The 24,044-nt window shown below is 37.4% G+C and overlaps 1 protein-coding gene across 1 annotated transcript in view; it reads left to right on the forward strand.

Annotated features, from left to right (window-relative positions):
- TACR3 (tachykinin receptor 3) overlaps nt 1-24,044 on the forward strand; it is a 43,745-nt gene that overhangs the window by 9,749 nt on the left and 9,952 nt on the right. The window contains exons 2-3 of the mRNA XM_009918492.2: nt 7,992-8,180; nt 9,630-9,780. Of these exons, the coding sequence (XP_009916794.1) occupies nt 7,992-8,180; nt 9,630-9,780 (340 nt within the window). The remainder of the gene's footprint in view (nt 1-7,991; nt 8,181-9,629; nt 9,781-24,044) is intronic.

The following is a 24,044-nucleotide window of genomic DNA, read 5'->3' on the forward strand; positions in this document are numbered from 1 at the left end:
TATGGGACAGGCCAAAGAAAATTGTTATCGCTTTTCTATCAATATGCATAGGTATAGAACACATTGCATAAAATCAATTACATACTTATAGAAATCTAGCCCGTTGTCAACTACCAAAATGGTTCTCAAGTAGAAAGCATTGCACTGTTTATGAGAACTCAGCTATACTGAAGAATTCCAATATTCCTGTTTTAATGTTTCTGTTAAGAAGGACACAAAAACAAGGCATTGGATGCCAGTCCTGATTTCAGCAAAACTGCAGTGTTACCCCCTGCTCAAAGCACGACAGCCATTCACCAAGAGCAGCGCATGTGCCTCTGAGTAAATCGAGGCCAAGTTATCCCTCTGGGATATTGCCCACTGATCTCTCAAATGTACAGTGTGTTTGTTTATCTACCATGCTGTCATACACTCTTTCTTTATGCTGTTAGCTTTAAGGTGATCACTGTGTAACAGTAACATCGTTCACTGCAGATCCTTCTGGCCACCAAACCCAGTCTTGTTCAACAGTCCTAGTCCCACAAAAATGCCCATAGCCACTCTCCTGCAGAGAAAGTCACTCTCCATGAATGAATACAGACCACTCCCACATGAAAAGATGGAGCCTTGCACTAGTAGGTAGAAGATAAAGATTAAAGAATGCAAAGGTTAAAGGTTTGGTTTTCATTATACAAAAAATACCTCTAAAATCTCACAGTTCATTCCATCCTCTTCAGTCTACTGTAGCTACCTGACAGAGACCTTTTTTCTAGGATTTTCCACAACAATGCTTTAAATCAGGGCAGGGAATCATGGCAATTTCCCTACCTAAGTTTCTTAATTACCAGTTGATTCCAAATACAAAGTTTCAAAACCAGCTCCTGTTTTGAGGGAGTAACAGCATCTGTGCATTCACGAAGGAATTGAATTCTGCTGTCTGCCATTGACAAGCCACTTATATGCGAGAATTATGATTTTCTTTCAGTCTCTTCCTTTGTCAAGTCCCAATTTCCTGTTACAATTTGGGGCTGAAATGATTACTTTTTCCCCCATTTGAGTTTATAAACACACTGTAAACAGGTAAAACAAATCACTTAGGATGATTAAGGGGTTCCAACTGTGTCTCTGGATGGGCATTTGTAGGATCCAATTTTGAACATCATTTTGGTTTAAAACATCTTATGTATTTTTGCTACAATTTTCCAAATAATGTGTTAAAGAGGGAAGATTTTCCTGCCTGTATTAGTCAGTGTATGCTGTTTTACTAAAAGAAAAATTAGGATTTTTTTTTTATCTTTTCCACAGTCAAGACCATAATACACAAACTTCAGAAGCTTTTATAGTACTTACCAGCTATTTGTATCTTATGTTATTTGCAGACTGTAAGAGAGCCACATAATTATGCTGTCATTATAACCCCTAGCTTACAGAGTTTATCAATGTTATTCAAATGAGGACTGTCTCTATTATCGTTTCAGAGAAAACAGATTTTCTTGATTTGATGAACCCAAGAAACAAGTACCAAACAGTAGATTGTAGACTCCAGCCAAACTGAGCAGTTCTGAAGGAAACTAGATCTATTCTGACCCCAGCAGATAAGAAAACAGTCTTGAAGAGTGCTGCAGCAAGCACACCATGATGCACCAGCCATTATATCTTGCAGCCTGACTGACTTCTCATTAAGTTCAATGGAAAGACTCTTGCTGACTTCGGTAGTAATTAGTTAGGGACAAAGACTAACACAAGCCAAAGCTGGAAGAAAATTGATGACAGTGGGATATAGCATGATCACAGCAAACAAAATCATGTGCTAATGATTCTAGTGATGAAACCGAAGTGCTACCTAAAAATGCTTCAGAGTAATACATAGAACATGGTGCAGGTGTTGAATAATCCACATTCTTGCAAGCGTTGGCTTGAGTTTCTACCTGCACATATTTACATCCCTAAATTTCTAAATATGCATATTCCATCTTGCAATTATCTTCCAAGTGTTAGTGTTTATGTTGGATGGAGTAATACTGGTTTCTGCTTGTCGTCATAAATGAGCATAGTGACTTAATTCTTTCCAGTTGATATGTACTTTAGATTCAGCATCCCCACTTTATTGTGTGGAACAAGCTATCTGTGGCATTATCAGCAGCTCCCACTGGAGTGAGAAAGCATTGGAAGTCCGATCCTGAAATCAAACAACCTCTGTGAGAGTTCAGAGCCCTTTCTTTGGCAAGGGGTCCCATTGCTCCAGCCTGGTGACTGACTAAACAGTAAATGTCCAAAGACTGCAAAGCAAATTGGCACAGCACCCCACTGAATAATGTTTGTGTGGCTACAGAACACTTTTCAGGGGTGTAACAAGTCTTTAGTTGCTTGTAGCCATTATAAATCCTCCTTCAGCTCAAATGCCTACCACCTTTTATTGTCCTTATAGACAGAGGTATGGGGAGGACCAATGCCTGTGTAGAAATATCACAGAACACGGTAGACCTATGAGGGCTTCAGCACTCGCCACTTTGACTTCAGAAGGACTGCATAAGTTCAGGCCACTTGAAAGAACCGTGGAGAAGCAGAACGGTCATTAAGACGGATGACACTGGAGCATCAGAGAAGTCCATCTGTTCCCCTTGCATGCAGTTTATGATTGGCTGATGACAGAGAGAACAGCTCTTTGGGATTTCTCTCCCATATACCTGCAGAGGCAAAAGGGCTTGCCACCACAGAGCCCTACTGTCAAAACATTGTGCTTTCTACTTACCTTGGAATCTCTGGTCCCGTAGCGCTGGGTTTTCTCCTATGTCTTTTGCCTTTACATTACCCAGTTTTCTTTCTTATTCTCTCCTCTCTCAACCCAATTTCTGTCTGCTATTATTCTATAATTCCCCTTTCTTTGCTTCTCCTCCTATTAGTTTCTCATTATTCTTGTTTTGCTTCTATTCCTATTTTTGCACTCAGCAAACTGTTCCTTCGTCTCAGTTCTTTTGCTTTTGCTCCAGATCCTGTATCTCATCATTCTCCCTTTCATTCGTGGCCTACTCACACAATCCTCTTTTTTCTACACCGTGTTCAGCACCATTCAGTGCACAATTCACACAGCATGTCTGCTGCTCCCCCTTGTAACTGGCACTTTGCAATACAAAATATATGTAAGGATATCAAACAGCGTAAGGAAATGAGCCCTAATGACTGAGCTACACCATGAAAGATTACAGTTTTCAGCCATGGGTAATTGGGATATATAGGGGCAATATCCTGCATCATACATACACATTATCCCATACTTAGCCTCCTCACCTCACTAATTTTCTGAGCTACACCTAAGTGTGGAACCTCTAGCCTGTGCTAGCAGGAGCTTTCATTCCTGATGGAAACACCCTGGCCAAAATGGACAGAGATCAAAGGCAAGGTCCAACTGAAAAATTAGCAACTGCTCCTTCAGGTTGAAGCTAAAGAGATAGACAAACAAGTTACCACCCTTAGGTACCAGTAATGGCAAGATAACATTTCCAGCAAAGAAAATCATAAGCAGGAGTGGCTAAGCCTCCTTTGCAAATGACAGCTAACAGTGCAGGAAGGACTCAGTTCTCTTCTGGGCTTCTTTTGGCTACAGAGATTAACATCCAGAGACAGCTTGACTATGGAGGTGTTTTTTAACCTGCAACTGACAGTCATTCCACATTTTCCCCTATCCTTAATTATGGCTTCTCTAGGAAAATGCTACCAAACTTACATGACAAATTTGAGTGAGTGTAACAATTGCAGCTATAAAGCCATATCTCACTATGTTAATTAAGCAATTTTGTTTCTAAGAAAAGCCTCTTAGGGAACAAGTTAGATACTTCACTGTAATTGTTAGTGTACTGGCAAATTAGAATAAATTAGATTTGTTATCAAAGGCTCAGTAGTAGAGAGCTGTCAATACTCTCTGGTCAGCTAAGTAATTCCTGCACAAAGTCATTATTGAGGGAATGGTCAAGGCTCCTCCACCTCCTCCCCATCTTGTTTGTTATAATGACTGCCTGCTACCTTTTTGTAATCTATCTTGTGCAAAAGCTAGGCTGTTGGCTTACCACTCAAATTTCAACAAGACAAGTAGCCTGCTTTTCATCTGATCCTTGTCCTTTGACTTACCTCACTCAGCCAACCAACAGTTAAAATTTCCATCAGTACAGCTGAATGAGTCATTTCACACAAACAATCCACATCTTTAAAGGGCAGTCACCAGACAGGGAGATAAAACAACATAATTTTACCTTAGCCAAAGAGAATTACTGCTGATACCTACTGGGAATATGAATAATATAACTGGGAATAAGAATAATCTGAATGTAATAGAAATCTGACAATAGCATATAAAATAATGTCAATGTGCAATCTGAAGAAAACTAGCAATTGAAAGGAATGATTCCAGGCTATCAGGGGATGCCTTAAGAGTCCCACAAGCATGTGAAAATGGTGACTTGTTTATGGGTTATCACCTACTACAGGTAAAGATCATCAAGCATTTTGGACAGTATCTGGCAGCCCACGCTCAAGCTAGCTCAATTTGAAAGACAGGACTCATGAATAGAAACTTATGCTCATTACCAAGTTGTATTTACTCTTTGGAGGAGAAGGGAACTAGGGGATAGAGGGCAATAATCCAACTGATGTATATTTTCATGAGATCTGCTGCTCTGTCAGGACAAGACACTCAGCACTCGAATACAGCTATTGCATAGTTAGTATGTAATACCAAAAGCACCAGTTTAGCTGAAAAAAAAAACAAAAAGCAGGTAAAGGAGAGGAGAACTAATTATGCTGTGGGAAAAAATATGTAAGTGCAGTAAAAACAATGCAAAATGAATAGGCTTGAAATTTTAGATATGGAAATTGATGATTCAGAACTGAAATTTAGATCACACTCTGTTTCTGATAGCATTTAAATGTTTTAAGCCTGGGTACCACTATGATGGCAGATGTTGGATTTATCACATATTTGATGGTTAACTATCAATAGAGTTATTTTTGCTAAAACAAATATCTATTCTATAATCACCCATCTCTCAAGTATGAAATTTCCAAGAAGTAGGAATATCTTGAATGAAATTTGTTTGCCATAGCAGGTAAACAGCAATGCAGAAGATTTCTTGCACAAATTCTTAACAGGAGCATTACATTATGAATATTATTATTGTCTTGTAGCTAATGTTTGTACCTAAAAATCTTGGACAAGTCTGCCTAAAACCTAGGTGTGTACTGTAAAAATTAGGACATGTCGCACCTTCCTTCATTTTAAATGAGTGATACTCTTCTAATTGCAGAAGAACAGAATTTATGCATCCAAAAGAGGATTGATTCAAATCAATGGCAGCTTATCCATTGATTTCAATGGGTTTCAATTCAAATCCTGCCTGAATTTGGAAGCACAGACCCAGGCTGTCACCTAACCGTATAAGAAATGTTGTCACAATCTAAAGCCAAGGCAGAAGACGAGATGCAAAAAGTAAACATCATGAGTGGCTTTGGAATTTTTTTATCTATAAATGTCAAAAGGACAAACATACTCAAGAAAAATAACAATAATCGCATATTAGTGTCACTTTGGAATAGGACCTACTAATTTATGCTTTCTCCCCTACAAAATAATTCATCCTCTGTGAGTGTAAAGTAACTGATTTTATAACTTCTAAGCCCACAGCAACACCTAAAGTCTCAAGAATAGCACAAAATCTACAAATGCTGATGAGACAAAGTGATTTTTTTTCCACAGTCCTGCCATGCAATGCCTATTATTGCCTATGTAATTTTCCATACAGAAAATAGTCTCTGAATCTATCCCAATCCATCTTTACATGAGGTAGAACTGTAGAGAAAGAGTAGATGAAAAGCCATAGTACATCTTTTACTTATTGCAATTCCTTTAGAAGGCATAAATGACACAAGGAGGAAAGCAATACTGGAAAGTTCTGAAAATATTTTTTCTACACATGTAGGCTGGAATAGGTGTGGTTTGACTTTGTAGCTGTATTTAAAACCGGAAACAGACAAGGACAAGGGTAGTTACCAGGCATGAAGGCTGGAGACCTACCATGGAAACAAAGAGAACCTTTAGGAAATCACTGATATACTCCAATAATCTTGTCAAAGATGATCAGATAACTGGACATGTGTACTGTGAAAGAGAGTAAAAAGTATATGGGCCATAATTATTCTTTGGCAATGAGTTTGCTTCTTCCAGAATTAGTACTAATCCTTGATGACAAACTGTTGAAACTGATCCAGACATTCTCCTAGAAATTTGGAAAACTCTCATTGGTAAAATATTCAGGCTGGTTTTCATATTCATCCCAGTTTCCTATCTGCTTCAGGTGTTTTCACATAATATGAAAATAAAAAACCACAAGGAAACACAGAAAAGAATATTTTAATTTTGTTAGTTTCCTTTTGACTTGCCCTGGTTATTCCTGAGGAACTTGTAATCATTGCTATTCTAATTCTGATTTCAGAAAAGCAGTGGTTTGGGAAACACAGTGTAGAATGTCAATGCTACCAATGACGGCACAAGGGCAGATCTTTCGTTTCCTGAATAAGCACAGATACACTGAATACTTCCATGGAAATTTCTTGATTTAAATTGCTGATCCGTTAACTCCTACATTAACTCACAAACAGCATTGTGTTTCAATCATGAATAAAAGGATTTTTTAATATACTTTGAGAAACCTCTGGATCTGAAGAAAATATTAATGTAGAAAACATTTTCTTGTGTTGTTTTGGAAGACATTAGGATGTCAGATTAAAGGACATGTAATTAGTTATTCAGCATGCTATATTGGTAAGACAATAGAGACATACATATAACCAGTATCATCTCCCTGGTTTTACAGAAGTACAAAGATTTCTTTAAATGTGATTCTGCCTTATATGTATCAGCATTCCCCCTAATAGTGGAAGAAATTTTGAATAGTGTTCCTACTTAATTAATATGATTAATGATTTTGCAAGTCATTATTTGGTCAATGTTAAATGAGACAAAATAGTGTGATCAAGGAAGTTGGTGGAAAATACGTTAATTCAGGGTTTAGCCCAGAAATCAAAGCAGTAGTCATGCTAAGAAAAAGGTGGAAAACTCATGAAGTATGTGATATGGAGTATATAAAATACAAAATTTCTGTCTCCCTTGTTCCTTGCATCTATAACAGAGATCAAAAGACAGAAAACCAGACTTGTTTTTCTTTTACTGTCTGTCTTGATGCCTTCCTGTTGCTCTTTTCTCCTAAGCTTTTAAATTGTAATTACTTAGAGTAAACTTTTTAATGATTTTTTGCATGTTCTTCTAAAGTTATCAGCATACATGGATTGCCAATACAATTATAGGCCAGCAAGAAGAATGCTATCCTACCTGCAACACAGGAACTGAGAAAGCAAATGAGATATTTTCATGCTTTATGCATCCATTTCTCTCAGTGCTTTTAGTGCTTCTACATTGCCTGAGGAAATGGTCATTATGGCTCTTCTCTCAGTCTCTGTATGAACCAGCTGCAGTCTGGGGTTCTTTGGCAGACGATCTGAAGTCAATCTATGTCTACTGAAATAAATGGATGTGGACTTATTAGGTTCCTGTAGCTTTTGGACAGATGACTAATAATCCTGACAGCTTGGCTGTTAATTTTTTAATTAGCGATAAACCCTGTATTATGTAGCGGAGTAACAGAGGATCCAGCTGTATTGCTGCTTTTCAATCAGGTTGTGCAGTAACAGGATTAACTAACTCTTTGAGAAATACTTGCTCTACTGGTATACATATGGTTAGCCAGGTGTCCCACAGCTTTAAAATAATATTCAATGAACCTTCTCTTTTTTGCAGCACTGCCTTCATGGGGGCTGAACCACCCAAAGAGAAGAATGCCATCAGAACTCCAGGAAGACAAATATCTCTGCTTTTATCTTTCTCCCAGCCCTAAGCTTTGGTTGATTCTAGATAAATCCTAATCTCTGAAGGTTTCTTATGCACAGGTTTTTGCTTTCTTTTACAGATACATGGCCATTATTGATCCCTTGAAACCTAGGCTCTCTGCAACTGCTACCAAGGTGGTCATTGGGAGCATATGGATTTTGGCTTTCCTGTTGGCCTTTCCCCAGTGCCTATACTCCATAACCAAGGTGATGCCTGGAAGAACTCTTTGCTATGTAGCGTGGCCAGGTGGTCCAAAACAGCATTTTACGTAAGCTTTTGTTCTTCTAAACTTGTGCGTGGTGGTGTCTACACTTGCAATGGACTTGGCAAAAGCTGTTGAATATCATGCCGATACTCTACATGCAGAATAACTAACAAACAGCATTGATCACTGAGAAACGTAAAGCAGGTTTTCTAAGCTAGGAGGATAGAACATTTTAAGTGATAAGTGGAACACATTTATTCTTTTCCACTTCTATGAGTGTTCTCTATCCCATGCTGCATGTTTACCTTCCTTGCTTCACTTAAGGTGGCTACTTCTACACAGACAGAGATGGTCAAAAATGGAGACAGAACATGCAATTCAAAGAAAGCTTCCTTTTCATCCTAACCAGGAAAAGAAGTATTTCCAGCCTCTCCTTGTCCTAATCAGATTTTTTTCTCTGGATCTCTTCATGAGAGTGTTGGATTTTCCCACTTCATTCTATTACACTATCACAATTACTAATCTTGGATATCAGTCCAAATAAGAAAACTGTAAAACCTCTAACTGGTTCCAGTTTCTGAAAGTGTAGAATAACAGTCATCTGAATTGAATATATCCTATTTGTCCCTCTGGCAGAATTAGGAAGAAGTGGTTACCTAGCCATAGGAACATTATCTGTCCTTTCACGTCTTCATTGGCATTTAAGATGAACCCTGTGTTCAAGGCTGAAAACCCAAGTAACAACCCAGGATTAAATTTGGCATTTTGCGCTCTTTCAGGCAGCTGAAAGAGGCCCTGGTCATATATAATTTTTATCACTTTAGGAGACATGCACAGATATTTCTCTTTAGGGGAGTAAGGTCACTCTCAGAGATGGCTGGGAATTCTTCACTGATCATTCACTGGGTTTTTATCTGAAGACAGCATTTAACCAGGAACTAACAGGAGGCAGAAGAAGTTATCTTTTTTTTCCCAGTACTTACATCAGCAGCAGTGACTATGTTGCACACAGGCAACAGGTCTGCGTTGCCTATGTGCAACCAATCTGCCATATGAAGTACATTGGGTAACACAGGACACTCATCAGAGCCTTTGTATAAATATACCATTTAAATACTTATTTTCCTCTTTCATTTATGGTCCAGACTAGAGATCAAAATGCCTAGCTTGCCCTTAGGATACTTGGCTGTGCAATAATTAAATCAGTTCAGCTAGTTATGGACAAACATACCTTATTCTGCAGTGACTAATCGTAACTATAGAGTCATTCTTAATTTATGTTAGTGCAAGTTCAGAATCAGAACTAGAAACCCCATAAAGCACTTGCACTAAAATGTAAATAAATTTGTAGTGCAATTCAAGGCTTTCAAAAAGACAGTGAAAATACCAAGGACTAGCCAGTAAAGATAAAACACACTTTGTGCTAAAGTAGCACTCTTGACTTCTAGCAGCTCATTCCATTGGTATAGCTCCTCTGAAAGCACTTAATAGCTTAATGCTTTTTCACTGCAGGTATCATGTCATTGTGATTGTGCTGGTCTACTGCTTTCCGCTGCTTGTCATGGGCATCACTTATTCCATAGTGGGAATTAGTCTCTGGGGAGGAGAAATACCAGGCGACACGTCCGACAAATATCACGAGCAGCTCAAAGCTAAGAGAAAGGTACTGTTCCATTAAATCTCACTATGTGAATCCTGATAACATCATCTGCAATTATGTTGCAAAGTATCACAGTGTGTATCGCAGTTCAGAAACACCAAGTCACTTGAAATATCAGTAATGAGAGATCTACTTCAACAAAAAGTTTGAAAAGTTTGACAAGTTGTCTTCTATGTTCACTAGCTGTTCTTTTTGTAACTTTACTGTTCATCATTAAATAAAGATAACATTTGGATTTTAACTTCTTACTCTACATGTAGCAGCATATAGTGTGCCTGATACATGGAAACTAAGCCCAAATGTTTAGCCTTTACAGAGCTAAAATACTGAGTTTTGAACAATGGGCTAGCGAAATGTTAGCTCCTCTTAGGCTGGATCCTCATCCTACTGAAAGAAAAGTGAATCCTGCTGTAATTTCCAGGAGATTAAGGCCCATGCATCTTTGAGATGAGTGCTGATCAACCTGTTCGTGTTGAACAATTTAGGTTTTAAATCAGTAACATTTGGTGAGAAGTACAAACTATTTTTTTCCCAGTTATTTTCTTTCAATCTTTTTCACTGTAAGTATTGCCTAATCTAACAAGACTGTGGACTGCTTATGAACTGATTATTTAACTAGTTATAGTTATTTCCAGTTCAGTTTTCATGATGTTGCAGTGCCATGAAGATTTCTTTCTTACAACATTCCTTTTTCTTAACCTAACTTGTCTTCCTTAATAAGGCAACCCTTCTGCTTTTTATTTCTTACATTTTTTTTCATACTAAAATGCTTTTAGCCTTTTGGATTTGAAAAAATGGTACCCAAACATGGACTTCTAACTCGCAATGATGAGCACATTTTCAATTGCTCAGTTTGCTTTTGATACTGTGAACATGTTTGAACAACGGTATATGCTACCATGCTGTAGCAATAGCAGAGTGCAGCATATTGGGTCCTGAGACAACTGAAGATCTTCTGCAAATACTGGAGAACACTGATGTTTCCACTTCATTCAGGACACTGCCAGGCATATGAAAGTGTTTTTTCCCCACATACTACACGGAAAAAGTTGTTATGGCAGAGGATATATGAAAGGAAAGATTAGGATCATTTTCTCATTCAGGCACATGAGAGACAAGTGCAAATCTTTCTATGGCAAATTTCAGTTGTCAGAATGGTAGACATGCCTAGACAGCTTTCTGGTATGATGTGCAATGCCTCCTATGAAACCAAAGGTGTTATTTATTTTTGCTTTTACATAGCTTTTTTAAGAGGCCAAAATGCTAGCTTCTCTTAAGGAAGCAAAATTCAGTTTGACTAGTATTATCACTGCCTTGTAACAGTTCAAAGATTATTTGGAATGTGAACAGAGAGAAAATGATGAAGAATCATCATGGGAAACTAACGACTATGTTTTGCATATTTGCCCCAAAGTGAAATTATTGGACTAATTTCCAGAAATGCTGAAAGCATTTTAAAAGATCAGCATTTCCCTCTTTAACATTATCCATAGAAGTCCAACATTACCATTACAGTCTTTGCCATGCATGTTGTCATTTACCCAAATGTGTATTTTCAAAGTTATGAAATTACCTTTCCTACAGAGCATAAGCAGAAAAAGATTTCACTGGTCAATTAACTGTGCTATTACCAATACTGCCCTTTCAGCTAGTGAAAAAAAGGGCACTTCACTCAGTGAAGTGTGCCCGGGGTTTGATTGTAAAGACAAACCAAGGAATCACTTTCTGTAATAGACATGGTTTGCAAAAGCAAGTGTGGAAAGAAAATTTTTAAAAGCTAACTTGAAGAACCAGGAGATCCCAGAACTTCAGCACCTGTTATCATAATGACTAAGTAAAATAAACATCTTATGTCATAAAAACTAAAGGTCTCTGAAGATAAAATCTGACTTTTGCTATACGCTATCAAGGGTCCAATTAAATCCCTTGAATACTTTAAAAACAGCACCTCTTTAGAACTCTAAATATATGCAAGAGACAAGAAGTAGCATCCTTAATTAGAGGATTTTATATGTGAGAGTACTGGAATGCATGCCTTCAACACATGCAACAAGGGGATTAAATTATGTGCAGATATATTGTAGCTGCATCAGTGACTTTATTGGCAGAGTTCCATGACAGCTCTTCAGTTCCACTGCTGTGCTCTCCGGCAGGATTTATGAAATAACTGGTATTTGGAAAGATGAATCATAATTGATCATTCATGGAGATGAACTAATAGACTGGAATCCAAATAAAGCTATCACTCAGCCTGCCTCTGAGAACAGAGCTATTGCTTTTCCCTTATTCAAACAAAGAAATCATCTGTTTTTGTTGCTATTTAGCGTGCAGATATCTAGACATATGGGAAGTCTGTGCACTTGTAATGAGGGCGAAATATAAAATAGCTGACTGCGTGTTTCATATTATGCAATGATACAGTGCAAAGGATGTTTGATTAGGATTGTTTGAAAGAGTATGTAATGTTAAGAAGGTAGTGAACAGTTCATGTAAGGACTTTAAAAGAAACTATGTTTGCCAAGAAAAGATTTGAAGCTTGAGAAAGTTGTTAGTAGTTTGATAGATAGTCTCATCACTTCGTATGTGTGACTTTGCAATGCACCCTGAATTCTTCTGAAAGCAACATCAAAGAACAAAGGATTCAAAGAATTTCACAGTACGCACTACAGGTTGGGCAACACAAAGTCATACTTAGTATCTTTGAGGGTCAAAGACTTGAAATTTTTAGAAATTCAGGACTGCATGAGACTACTACCACTACTTTTTTTTTTTTTTGTCAGATCAAATGTCTCAGGGGCTGACCCATTTAAATTTGCCTGACATCAGTCTTTTGAATTTCTGAACATTCACTACATGTGGGGACTTTACAGCCATTACCCCTTCTTCTTAAAGCTCCTGGCATGAGACTGACTGATGTTCAGCTGAACATAATTTATTCTCCTGCAGTTCCCATTTTCACAAGACAGAATTATAGCTTCAATACTGTCATACATAACTGAAGTTTATGTAGGTGGCTTATAATGTTACTACCAGTTTTACTAGGCCAAAGTGTTCTTTATATTCAATGCAAATACTTAGAGACTTGCTCTCAGATGTTGTCTCCACACCCTGTTTTTTCTATCTATCTAACCTGTTCCAATCCCTCTTCCAACTTTACTTAACCTGTAAGAGGGGATAATCATGTACTGTAAACAAAATCAGTTAGTGTTGTCTTTGTCAAGAGATGCAGTTCTGATACAACTGTCTGAAAAAAATAGTGTTTCTCTCATCAGAAGATGCCACTGCCTTGTCCCAATAGGAAGAATAGAGAAGAACAGAAAATATTCTCCTTAACTTTTATATCTTTTCTTTACAGTTGCCCTTACCTCTAACTACTAACTTTATGATAATATGTCCCTGTGCATCTTTTCCAGCAATTTTCATGATTCCTCAATACTTATGCCTCTGCCTGTATTCTTTGCTTCTCCTAACACAGCTTCAGGTGTCATCTCAACTTCTTACTGCAATGAAGAATGATTAAAAGCCACATTTGTCCAATATCAAAACTTGCAAATTTGCACGTAAAACCAGAAGAAAACTCCATATGTTTGCTAGTGACTCACAGTATTACAGGAATCAATAAAATGATGGTCAGGCTTACCAGCCTAACTACATAAGAATATTTTCAAAGTTATATAGATACATATATTTTGACAGCGAAAGTAGGCATCCCATATTAATTTACAGTCAAATACATCTATTTAATTAGTTACTACACTATATGCAACACATTGGAGGAGACAATGAAAAAGTAGGAAACTTAAGGCTCGGGTCTGAAAAGAAAAGACTATTCAAACCAATGTGGGACTGTTGGAAGAATGATGTCATGAGAACCACTTCTGAATATGAATTTGAAATATTACATAGTGTGAGGAGCCAAATCAAGTAAGACAGCAGGACACATTTTTCCAAGTCAGAATCAGAACGGTTACATGTAAATTCAAAAATCACTCAAAATTACCGTATGAAAAGCTTTTACTAGATAAACAGATGATTATCCAGGTGAAGTCTTAAAAGACTACAAGTAAATATTACAAAAAAGCATGCCAACAACTTTAAATAATTTTCTTAAATACTTGCATGAAATATTTCCCTCTTTCATAGACTACGGAAGTAAGCAACAGGACAGGATCTGAACAAATGGTCTTTGTAAGATCTACTGCATGAACACTTCACACGTAGCCACTTGCACGTATTATGTATTTCTCTGTTTTGCTCTTTTTTTTTTTTTTTTTAATGGATTTAGAGGAAGTCCAAAGAAGGGCAACTAAAATGATCAAAGGTCTTATGAAGAGATTAAAATGGCCTGGACTTCTCAGTTGGGAAAGAAGGAGGCCAAGGGATGAGATGATCAAGGTTTACAGAATCACAGAGGTGGTAGATAAAGTGACTGAAGAACTGTTGTCACCAAATCCTGATATACAAGAACTAATAGGATAGCAGTTTAAAGCAGGTAGAAGAAAGAGAACTTTAAGAGAGGGTAATTTAGTGTTGGTAGAGCTTCTGAGAGTCTCTCCTGTCAGATGCTATGATCTCAGAAGGTTCAGAAAGGGATTAGGCAAATTAACAGGCAATAAATTCATAAATAGATACTGAAAGGATGAATCAGGAATGCACCCCTCTCTAATACAATTTTGGATGCTGGAGCAGTATTAGGAAAATAGAAGATGGAAAATGGCCAGGTTAGGGGGATCTCCCTAAACAGCACCTCCTACTGCCACTGTCAGAAACAGAATAGTAGGACAGATGGACAACTGTCTGACCCAGGAGGAATTGTCCTATGTCCTTATGTTCCTTTTTTACATAGCAGTACAGATGTAAAAATATAGTTCAGCATGCTATTCCTGACATCTCACTGACTTTCAGTGCAACTAAAAAGGCAGATTTTCCTTTTTTCTTTTGTTTTTTTTTAACCACATATGAATACATGACATGAAATCAAATTAATATACATTTTATACTACATCGCACAAAATAAGAAAAGCACTAGTTAGAAATAATGATACTTTTGCTGGCATTAATGGTAGCTGACCAGGTCAGGATGAAAGAAAGAAGCTGAAATGTTTCACTGTGGAGTAGTTTATTAAGGGGCAGATTTTGTTAAACTGGGGGGGGGAGCAAGAGAGTCAAAGCCCAAAACATTACAGTGTAGCACCAAAACTTGTGAAACACTGAATTCTTTATGAGCATCCACAAAGGCTGACAACGACTTGTAAAAACAAGACCATACTCATAATATAAAGCTTATTCATCAAAAATAGGTGATGAGAATATTACACTATGAACTCACATGTCACTTGGTAAGTAATTCAGAAATCAACGATCCTTATTCTTAACAAGCAACCACTAAGTCTAGACAGACAGACTAGTTAGATACTGCCCCATTCATGAAACCTCATGTCAAAGTTTGCATCCAGCCATAAGAAACAAAAGGTTTTGACACTCTGGGTCCAAGGATTTGTCTTGCATGTGACTTCCTATTTCCTGCCAACACCATCTTGAAACTCCACTTTTATCCTAGACATTTGTTCAGACTTCTTCAAGGTTGGAAAATAATTGCTACCCCAGGGGACTGCACAAAGACATGGTAAGTTTAATATCATCCCAGTTATTTAAGCAATCCATCTTCTCCTAGCTTTTCCCAGCATGAGGACCAGAATTCCAGTCTCCAATAATTTATATGTTATATTCCATTTTCAAAGTGGCATAAGGGAGTCAAGCAGTTTAATATGACAGAAAGTCAATATAACTTGATTATCTTAAATTCCATTAAAAACACCAGCTGCAATCAACTACTCTACACAGCTTTGTACTACAGACTTCAAGGGGTAGCCAAATCTTCACAGCTGACACCCTGGTCTATACTGAATCATCACCTAAGAATGTTTTTTAAAAGTCAGATAGTAATAACCACAGATTTTTTTGGCCTTTATTCAGGTAATGGTCTACCAAGGCTGCACGTATGTCTAAATATTCACTTCTCCATGTTATGTATGCAAAGAGAACCAAGTCCTGGAGCACACAGATACAGGGGGAAGGCATCTTGATTACAGCTCATCCAATTGGCCATGTAACAGCAGACTGTGGAAGAGACTTACATTGCCATCGTGCCTTTCCCACCACTTATTGATTCATGGGCATGAATGTTTCCACCTTGTAGATTGATTTGTGCTTGTGCTTCATGGACAAAAATGACTGCCATGGTGATGTAGGAGCACTTTGCTTACATACTGACAAGGTGCCCACTCCAGAACTGTGCAAACATACACAAAGGGGCACATGCGCTTCCCCCCTGGGAAGGTACCCTTTCCCTTTTGTTGATTTTACATTTCTGAGAGTGGTAAGTGGAACAACCCATTCTGTCGTGGGGGTACTGAGGTGCAGAAATTCAATTTGTTAGGAATAATATATATCTTCTGCCAAAAATAGGTGCCTGTGTAATTTTTTGGTCCATCAGTAATCCTCTTCTGTAAACGGGTCTACTTTTTGACTTTGCAGAGATTGACAATAAAAATAAAATGGAGAAAAAATATAGGGGCACAGAAACAACACAGAAGAGGAAGCTGAAGAATTAAACCCTGTTTGAAGAACAGCTGGTCTCACTAATCTAACAGTCACAGCACTATGACTTATATTGCATGGATGGCTATATTGCTTGACTATCTGAAATTTCGTACAGCTACAGTTAAATTACCATTTATCCAAAATGCTGATGCATTATGAGTGCCTTGTAGGCCAAAGTTTTATTGTGGTGGAAAACCATAGCTGTACTTCCATGCAGCCATTCACAAATTTAGCAAGCATTGTTCAGCACATTCAAGAAGCAAAAAGACTACGTAATATCAGGTTGAAGGACAATTTACCTCAGCTAGCACCAGTTCTGTACATTCCACTGCTTTATTGTCAGTCAAGAACTGAAAAAAACAGAGATGCTTTTTAATGACTCCAGTCCTTACATGGAAATATCCACTGATTTATTCCTTAGGCAGCTGAAGGTGTGACAAAAATACCACCCAAAGTGGCAGCTTGTTAGGGTCATACAATGTCTTTCCTCTACATGAAATACAAAAAATTGAACTAAAAGTTTCTGAAGTCATTAGCTCTGAATCTGTCTTTGTTTTCCCTATCATAAAACTAGTCTAACTTTATGATCTCATACTTTTAAGTCAGTCTCCTCTGAGGTTAGATTCACCTAGTCATATATCTTAGACTTTGTGAAATGACTCTAGAAATTAAATCCATTTGAAGATTTTCATATCAATGAGACACAGCAAGTTTTAAACACCAGTTTAAAACTTTAAACACAGTTTAAACACAACTGTAGTTGTGTTTCACATTGTCACACTTCTTGCTTAAAGTAAAGAAAAAGCAAACCAGAAAGAAGAAATTCTCAGGATCTTTGAAAGGCTCCTCCAAAAGCAAACTCGTCCCTTGTTTGCCAGACACTGGAAGATGTTGAACTGTGCCCAGAGCTTTGTCCACTTACTCCTTGAGTGTCAGTTTGTCTCTTTCAATATTAAAATGTTAAATGAGAACAGGACAGGAACCAGCCTCAGGGCCCAAGACCTGTCATCACAGGCAACCCTAACAGAATTCCCCCGATATCATCTTAAATCTCCATCTTAAAACCATTTTTCTTTCTGGATTGCTACATCTAGTGGAAAGTGTTCTAAAAATCTCACCACTCCAAGAGTTCCAGTTTCCAGGCCAAATTTATTTATGGACAGCTCTATTTATGCTGTTATTTTCTGTTAGCTTAATTAATTACTTCTTATCCCTCAGTGGTGCCACCTCTAGAGATGTTTTTATAGCCATATCCTCTCTCAGCCTTTAATTACATTTGTTACACAAATGAAACAAATGCTTCTGGTCTTCTTTTAATATAACAACATCTGAATGCAACAAGTGACAAAAACCAGACAAGGAATGCTGGCAATGAAGTCTCACCATGGTCCTGCATAGTGGTAATAACACTTTCCTGATTCCACTGAAAATGCCTCATCTGGAACTTCCTCATATCTCATTTATTCTTTTCATTAAACTCACGACCTGGTTGTGCTGTAATGAATCAATACATCTGTCTCCTCATTTGTTCACAACATTTAATTCCACAATTCACAGCAGAAAAATTTTATTAGTCCTTAATCCAGCAAATCCCAGAATTTTTCTGAGTATGACCCTACCTATGGAAGAACAGTGTAAAACAATCCCCAAAACTAGCACAGTACCAGTCCAGCAGTTTCTATCTCCTCTGTGGTATCTGTCACTGCCATGACCCCACTTAGAGACACAATCACTACAGGTACCACACGAAGTATATGATTAGCACTTTGAAGTTGCATTTCTGCTCCTGCAGTTCTTCAACATCCAAGTTCTTCTTCTGTAGCAGCAAAGCTGTACAAAAGTTTGTTTTCACCAAATTTATTTGGCATGCTCTTATTCTTCTGTACTAAACTCCTCAGTAAATACATTAAATGCAGCTGATCTCAAGACTGACACCTACAGAATATATCCTGGTTTGGAGGGAGGTTAGTATTAAATACTTTCTCATAAAACCTGTTTCTCTCTAATACCTTTCCAGTGAAAGTGTTTCCCAAGTCATGCTCAGTAGTGAAATGCAACAGGTAAAAGTTACTTGCAAAAATTAATAACTAAAGATGGGTTTCCTCTGATTCTGCTTCAGGGCATCTCTTACTATGATATCCTTAACTCTGGCAATTTATGGGAAGTATGAAATATCCTTGTTAACATGGTAAATGCAAACCAATCCTAATGAAGCTAGAGCCTGACTTGTTACACATGCCTAAAACCAATTTTGTAACATTGTAGATGAAGTTACACAAAGGGATGTAGCACGGCTTCTTAGCATGCTTCCTATGAAGCACTGATGGTAATTCTGTCTGTTGTTCTTCTCTATGGCTCTGCATGGGTGAGTCAGCACTGGTCATGAAGTAGATTATTGGACCAGACTGCAAATATTAGTGTTCCACTAATGTTTTGAGCATAACATTTTTGTCCCATACCTATAAAGACAGATACCCTGCCAGACTCACCAGATTGCTGTTAACACAGTAGTAAAAGTCACCACTTGCAAGTAATTGCTATTACAGTCAAAAGCTTGCAGAATAGGGATTTTTTTTTAACCTTTTTTTCCCACAAGCTTAACAAAAGCTTCTAAAGGGTAATAGCGGCCAGAATATCATATGAATATCTGTCTGGTGAAAATACTAGCAGAAGAAGATTTCTTTTCCTATTTTGATCAGTAATACATTCTCATAGCTATTAAAATTCTCAGCAAGAATACAAATAGAATATTGACAGGAAAACTTGATTTGGGCATTTTTCTTTACCATTAATTAAATTCTCAAATTTTTGCAACATCAACACATTAATGACAATGTATGACCCCCTCCTTAAACACATGCACACAGAGAGGCTTTTTTCCAGAAGTACAAGGCAACATAACCAATACTCTGAGAAAACTTTTTTTTTAAGTTTTAAAAAGTTCTGTCAAACCCTTTCCATTACTGAGTATATGGATGGAATACCTACTGAAAATATAGGCAATGAGCAAAGTAATTCTTAATGTTGTGCATCATAATTTTCATTTTATTGTCTCACTCTTCACATGCTTAGCAGTTGCCTAGGGAAAGACTGGAACATGAGGTACTGGGGAATTATTTTGATTGCATGTTAAAACCAAAATATTTTTTACAGAGCTATTTTATGGGCTTAGAACTCTGGAAATCCAGGATTCATCCTTTCTCCTTCCCATGATATTTTTTTTTTTCTGGGAATTTGTTCTATTTTTAATAATTTGCCCACATTTTGATCAAGTTTTCCTACTGAGGAAAAATAAAGTCAGACCTTCTGATAATTTTCTGAACAGCATTAAAACAGTGATATATAATGAAATTACTGGAAGCTGCCCTGCTCTGCTTTCTATCTACCAAATAGCTACAGCACACTCAGCAGCAGTACCAGCTTCCATCCGTCGGCTCAAGTTTTCCTAAAACTCAGCTATGAACTGTGAACACATCACTCCACACTCATCATCCATGCTTCCAGCAGCAATCACAGGGGAGTAAAAGAACAGTAAATTCTAAAAATGGCTTTATACTGTGCATAATCCTTGCACAGTGTAACTATTTACTGACAGACTGATGCAAGTTTTCTGGTTAAAACTTTCTTATAGAACAGCTGGCAACAGCTCCACTTCAGGGGCAGAGTTAACAGACTGGTTCTGCATGGTCAGTGATTAGGCTCAGGACTGTGCACTTAGAATTTCTGTGATGCTTCTCCTCTGTATTTCTATATTTCTGATCACTTGTGGCAGAAAATTCATGTGAAATATTTAGTCACAGTCCTAGGGCAAAAATTTCTGTTTAGTAATGCCTCATATTTTTAAGAATGGAAGTAACACTGGATTAAACAGGTCAAAAATTTCAACAAACCACTCTAATGTTAGTGAACTCAGTGTCATTTTAAATGCATTGCTGAATTGAACTATACACGTTCCTTAATAATAAAACCAAGATTCCTACCGGAAAGACAAGTGAAAACCAAATCTGTCTCTTTTTCAAAATTCAGACTTTGAGCATGGAGATGATGATCTCAATGTTTTAAACTATGGAGTTGGTTTTTTTTAGACAGCCCTCATTTCCTCTGTGTACTTCTCCCCATGTTCAAGTCTGGGACCTGACCCTCCAGACAGATAACCTTAATATCCCACATTCAGGACAAAGTATGTTCTTTAAGTTCTAAGCAAATTCTTTCACCAGCATACAAACAAACCTTGAAAACCTCAAATCTCTTTTGTTGTCTCTGAATGTGTCTCATCTAATCTGCAGTCAAAGTTATCCCATTACATATATTAAATTGCAACCACATGTATAGCCCTGCGTACATACATATATATATACAGGTAAGAGAGAGCTCATAAGAAGCCCCTTCCTCATTAAGTCCCTGTAGGGAAGTCGTGAACAAATTAGAGCATGAGTTTTGAGTCTGTTGAGCTTTCTGGAATGGTGCCCAGCACCTGTGTGGTGAAAATTCTGGGAAACCTGACACAAATCAGTCATTTTGGAGTACTACAGGGCCAAGAGCTGTATGTTCAGCTGAGCAGAACTGCAGTTCCAGTATTGCACTTATACACTTCACTTTTACATTCATTACATGTTGCTATTTGTGTAAAAAGAAAACATAATTCCAGCACGTCCTTTCCTGAGTTAAAGCAGAAGGCTATGGGACTACTTCCTCAAGACTTAGCGTGAGAGACCTCACTAAACTTCTGCTACAGCATAAACTTACAAAGAGGAAACCAGATGAAACAGCCCAGAGACATCGCAAATGGTGGCAGGAGCTGAACTGCAGAGAGCCTTCAATATTCCGAATGTGCTTTTTAGAAGCAGGACAAAATTATCACCTAGACACAGAGGGATGTCTGTGTTATGTCTATTGATACCTTCACCTAACAAATTTAATCGTTTAACTTAAGTACTTCATGCTTTAGAAGTTTCTGTACTGCTACATTGTAAACAACCTATTCAAAGCACCTTTATGTCATTACTTATTTTCTGGGGTGGATAGAAAGAGTTTCTTTGATTTCTACAGGCTGTGGAGCAGGTTTCCTAGGAAACAGTTTCAGCCATCCTGGCATGGGTCAGCTTATACCTTATACCACAGGAGTGTCAAACCAGTGCAGTAGTGATCGGTGTGTTGACCATTATGGCCAAGTAGTGGGGATACTTTAACACTTGAAGCAATGCTAAAATGTCTGTACAAAAGCAGAAAGAGCAGATGCTGTCAGGACAATGACACTACTGATACTTTTTAGCAAGAATAATTGATCAGAGCATATACCACCTTTTTACTGACCAAATATTTCCAAAATGTTCTGTATGTGAGTTACAAGTCTACTTCTCCTAATAAATTCATAACCTTGTACAGTCATTTGTGGAGTCACAAAAATAAACTAAGTGCATCAAATACAAAATATAAAACTCAAGCATCACTGACACTAACAGTTTCCTTTCAACTCAATTTAAATGAAAATAGACTGGGGGACATTATTAATTTTTTTTTTATTTTTTCTTAGGAGGCAATAAACACTTTTGCTTCAAACTTTAAAAGGGAAGTTGTTACTACTGTTGCAAATGCATAATTATGATGGCAATAAAATTATAGCTTTAACCATGGGTTTTTTTCTGAGCAGAATTTTGCCATGCATTTTTAAAAAGTACAGTCCAGGAATAATTAATTTCATCTTCAGGCAACACAATTTTATTCCTATCAACAGAAAAGAGAAGAAGGAGGTTTTCCAAACTACGTATTAAATAATCTTTCCCATGATGTTCTTATGCTAAATTATAGAGAAATATGGTAAACATTAAAATGGTTTCTAATTATATAAATCATTTACTTAATTGCCCTAGGTGAATAAGCTGAAAATAAAACAATCCAAAAGACCGTAGGCCTGTGCTCCTATTTTGAAGATAACCAAAGGTAACCATGTCATTTTAGGTTCAAGAGGACAGTTTCCATTGATAGGAGTCCACATAAAGCAAACCACGTGTAGGGATGCTTTTGCATAATTCATTGGCATAATTCAGCATAGCCTTATTGGTTTATTGCACTGTTCAATATAAGGTCTAGTTTCCAAGAGAAAAAAATGACATGTGCCAATCCCTCTGAAGTCTTATATGGAAAATTCAACATTGGCAAGGTTCTGGGAGAGCCTTCAATGAGGATTAAATGTCCCAGAACATTTTCAGAATTGTGGCAGAAAGTAGACTTAAGAACCAACTACTCCTATTAGGAAAACAAAAGCAGATATGATTACTTTGTTTCCCCCATGCCAAATCTCATCTCTGCTTGGAAGCATGGAAGTGAAGTGTGCCCTATCACTCATTTCAGGTCAGGAAGGAAACTATTGTAAAATAAGTGATGGTGTGAATTTTAAGTACAAAAGCACTAGATCAGCTTTTCACTTTTTTTCAGAACTAGATCTCAGGTGGATAACCATATCCAGTAATGCTGATCTCACAACAGCCACTCAGAGTCATTTTCTAAAGAACATAATCTTCTTATGTTACTCCATGCTGAAGACCAAGGCAATGCTACAAAGCCATCTACTTTTACTTGTCATCTAGGTTACAGAAAAAAACTCTTTTAGTTTGAGCAGCAGACATTAACATATTGTCTAATATCTAACAATCTCTTGTGAGAAATTGAGACATCTCCTTCAGATAAAGTAACATAAGACTTGTGGCAACTTTTCCTCTCCACCCCCAATCAGATGCTTGTAAAGTCATGTCTTCTCAAGCAAAAAAGCCTGAGCAAAAGATTTACCCCTTTTCTTCAATGGAACAGATATTTCTTGACATGTTGAAAGAACCTTAAAGTCACACTCAAAGCTGTGTTCCATTAGAAACAACACAACATTAGAAGCAACATTAGAAAAGCATCATTTAAAATGGTAGTAGCTAAGACCATTCATGAAAAATGTCAAAATTGCTTTGATTTGGTGGGTGGACCCCACATTTTAGCATTTGTAAGACAGCAATCTGATTCAAAGTACTTCATACTAGAACAGAATAACTTCTTCAACTTTACAGTTTAAATAACAAAGTAAGTGATTGTGAATTCTGTCCGCAGCAAGGGTTTATGCAAGTTGAAATGAAAGGTAGTTTCTTTATTTCAAGCAACTGAGAAAAAATGGATGGAAAGTATAAGTCAGAAGAATAAAATGATTTGTTAAGCACTAGAATTGACAAGTACCTTACCTGACTGAAAGAATTCCAAGCTCTCTGATTCTTTCTCCTTCTAAATGTGCATCTCCTTCAGCTATAAAGAATCTATCCTTTCTATAGGCTAAAAGAGCACAGAAAATCCCTGAGTTTGTCAAAATTATATGAAAACCCACAGCACTTGGCATCTCAGAAATCAGTCCTATCTTTGTACTAATACCAGTAGCTTACCTTTGAATCCTAATTTTCTTGCAAAAGATAGATGGTTTACTCCAACTAAGCATTGTGGAGAAGCAAAAGACATAATGGTGTTCCTTTCTCTGGTGCTTGTGCTTAGTACACAAGTACCATGTATGTCCCCAGGATTGGGAAGTGGATCTATTGATTGCATCCTAACACGTTGGGAGAAATACTTTGTGCGATGTTAGTTTGGTATTTTACTTCTTCCAAAAGAGCACAGGGCAGAAAGAGAAACACATT

This window comes from Haliaeetus albicilla, chromosome 1, assembly GCF_947461875.1.
Source record: "Haliaeetus albicilla chromosome 1, bHalAlb1.1, whole genome shotgun sequence".
NCBI lineage: Eukaryota > Metazoa > Chordata > Aves > Accipitriformes > Accipitridae > Haliaeetus > Haliaeetus albicilla.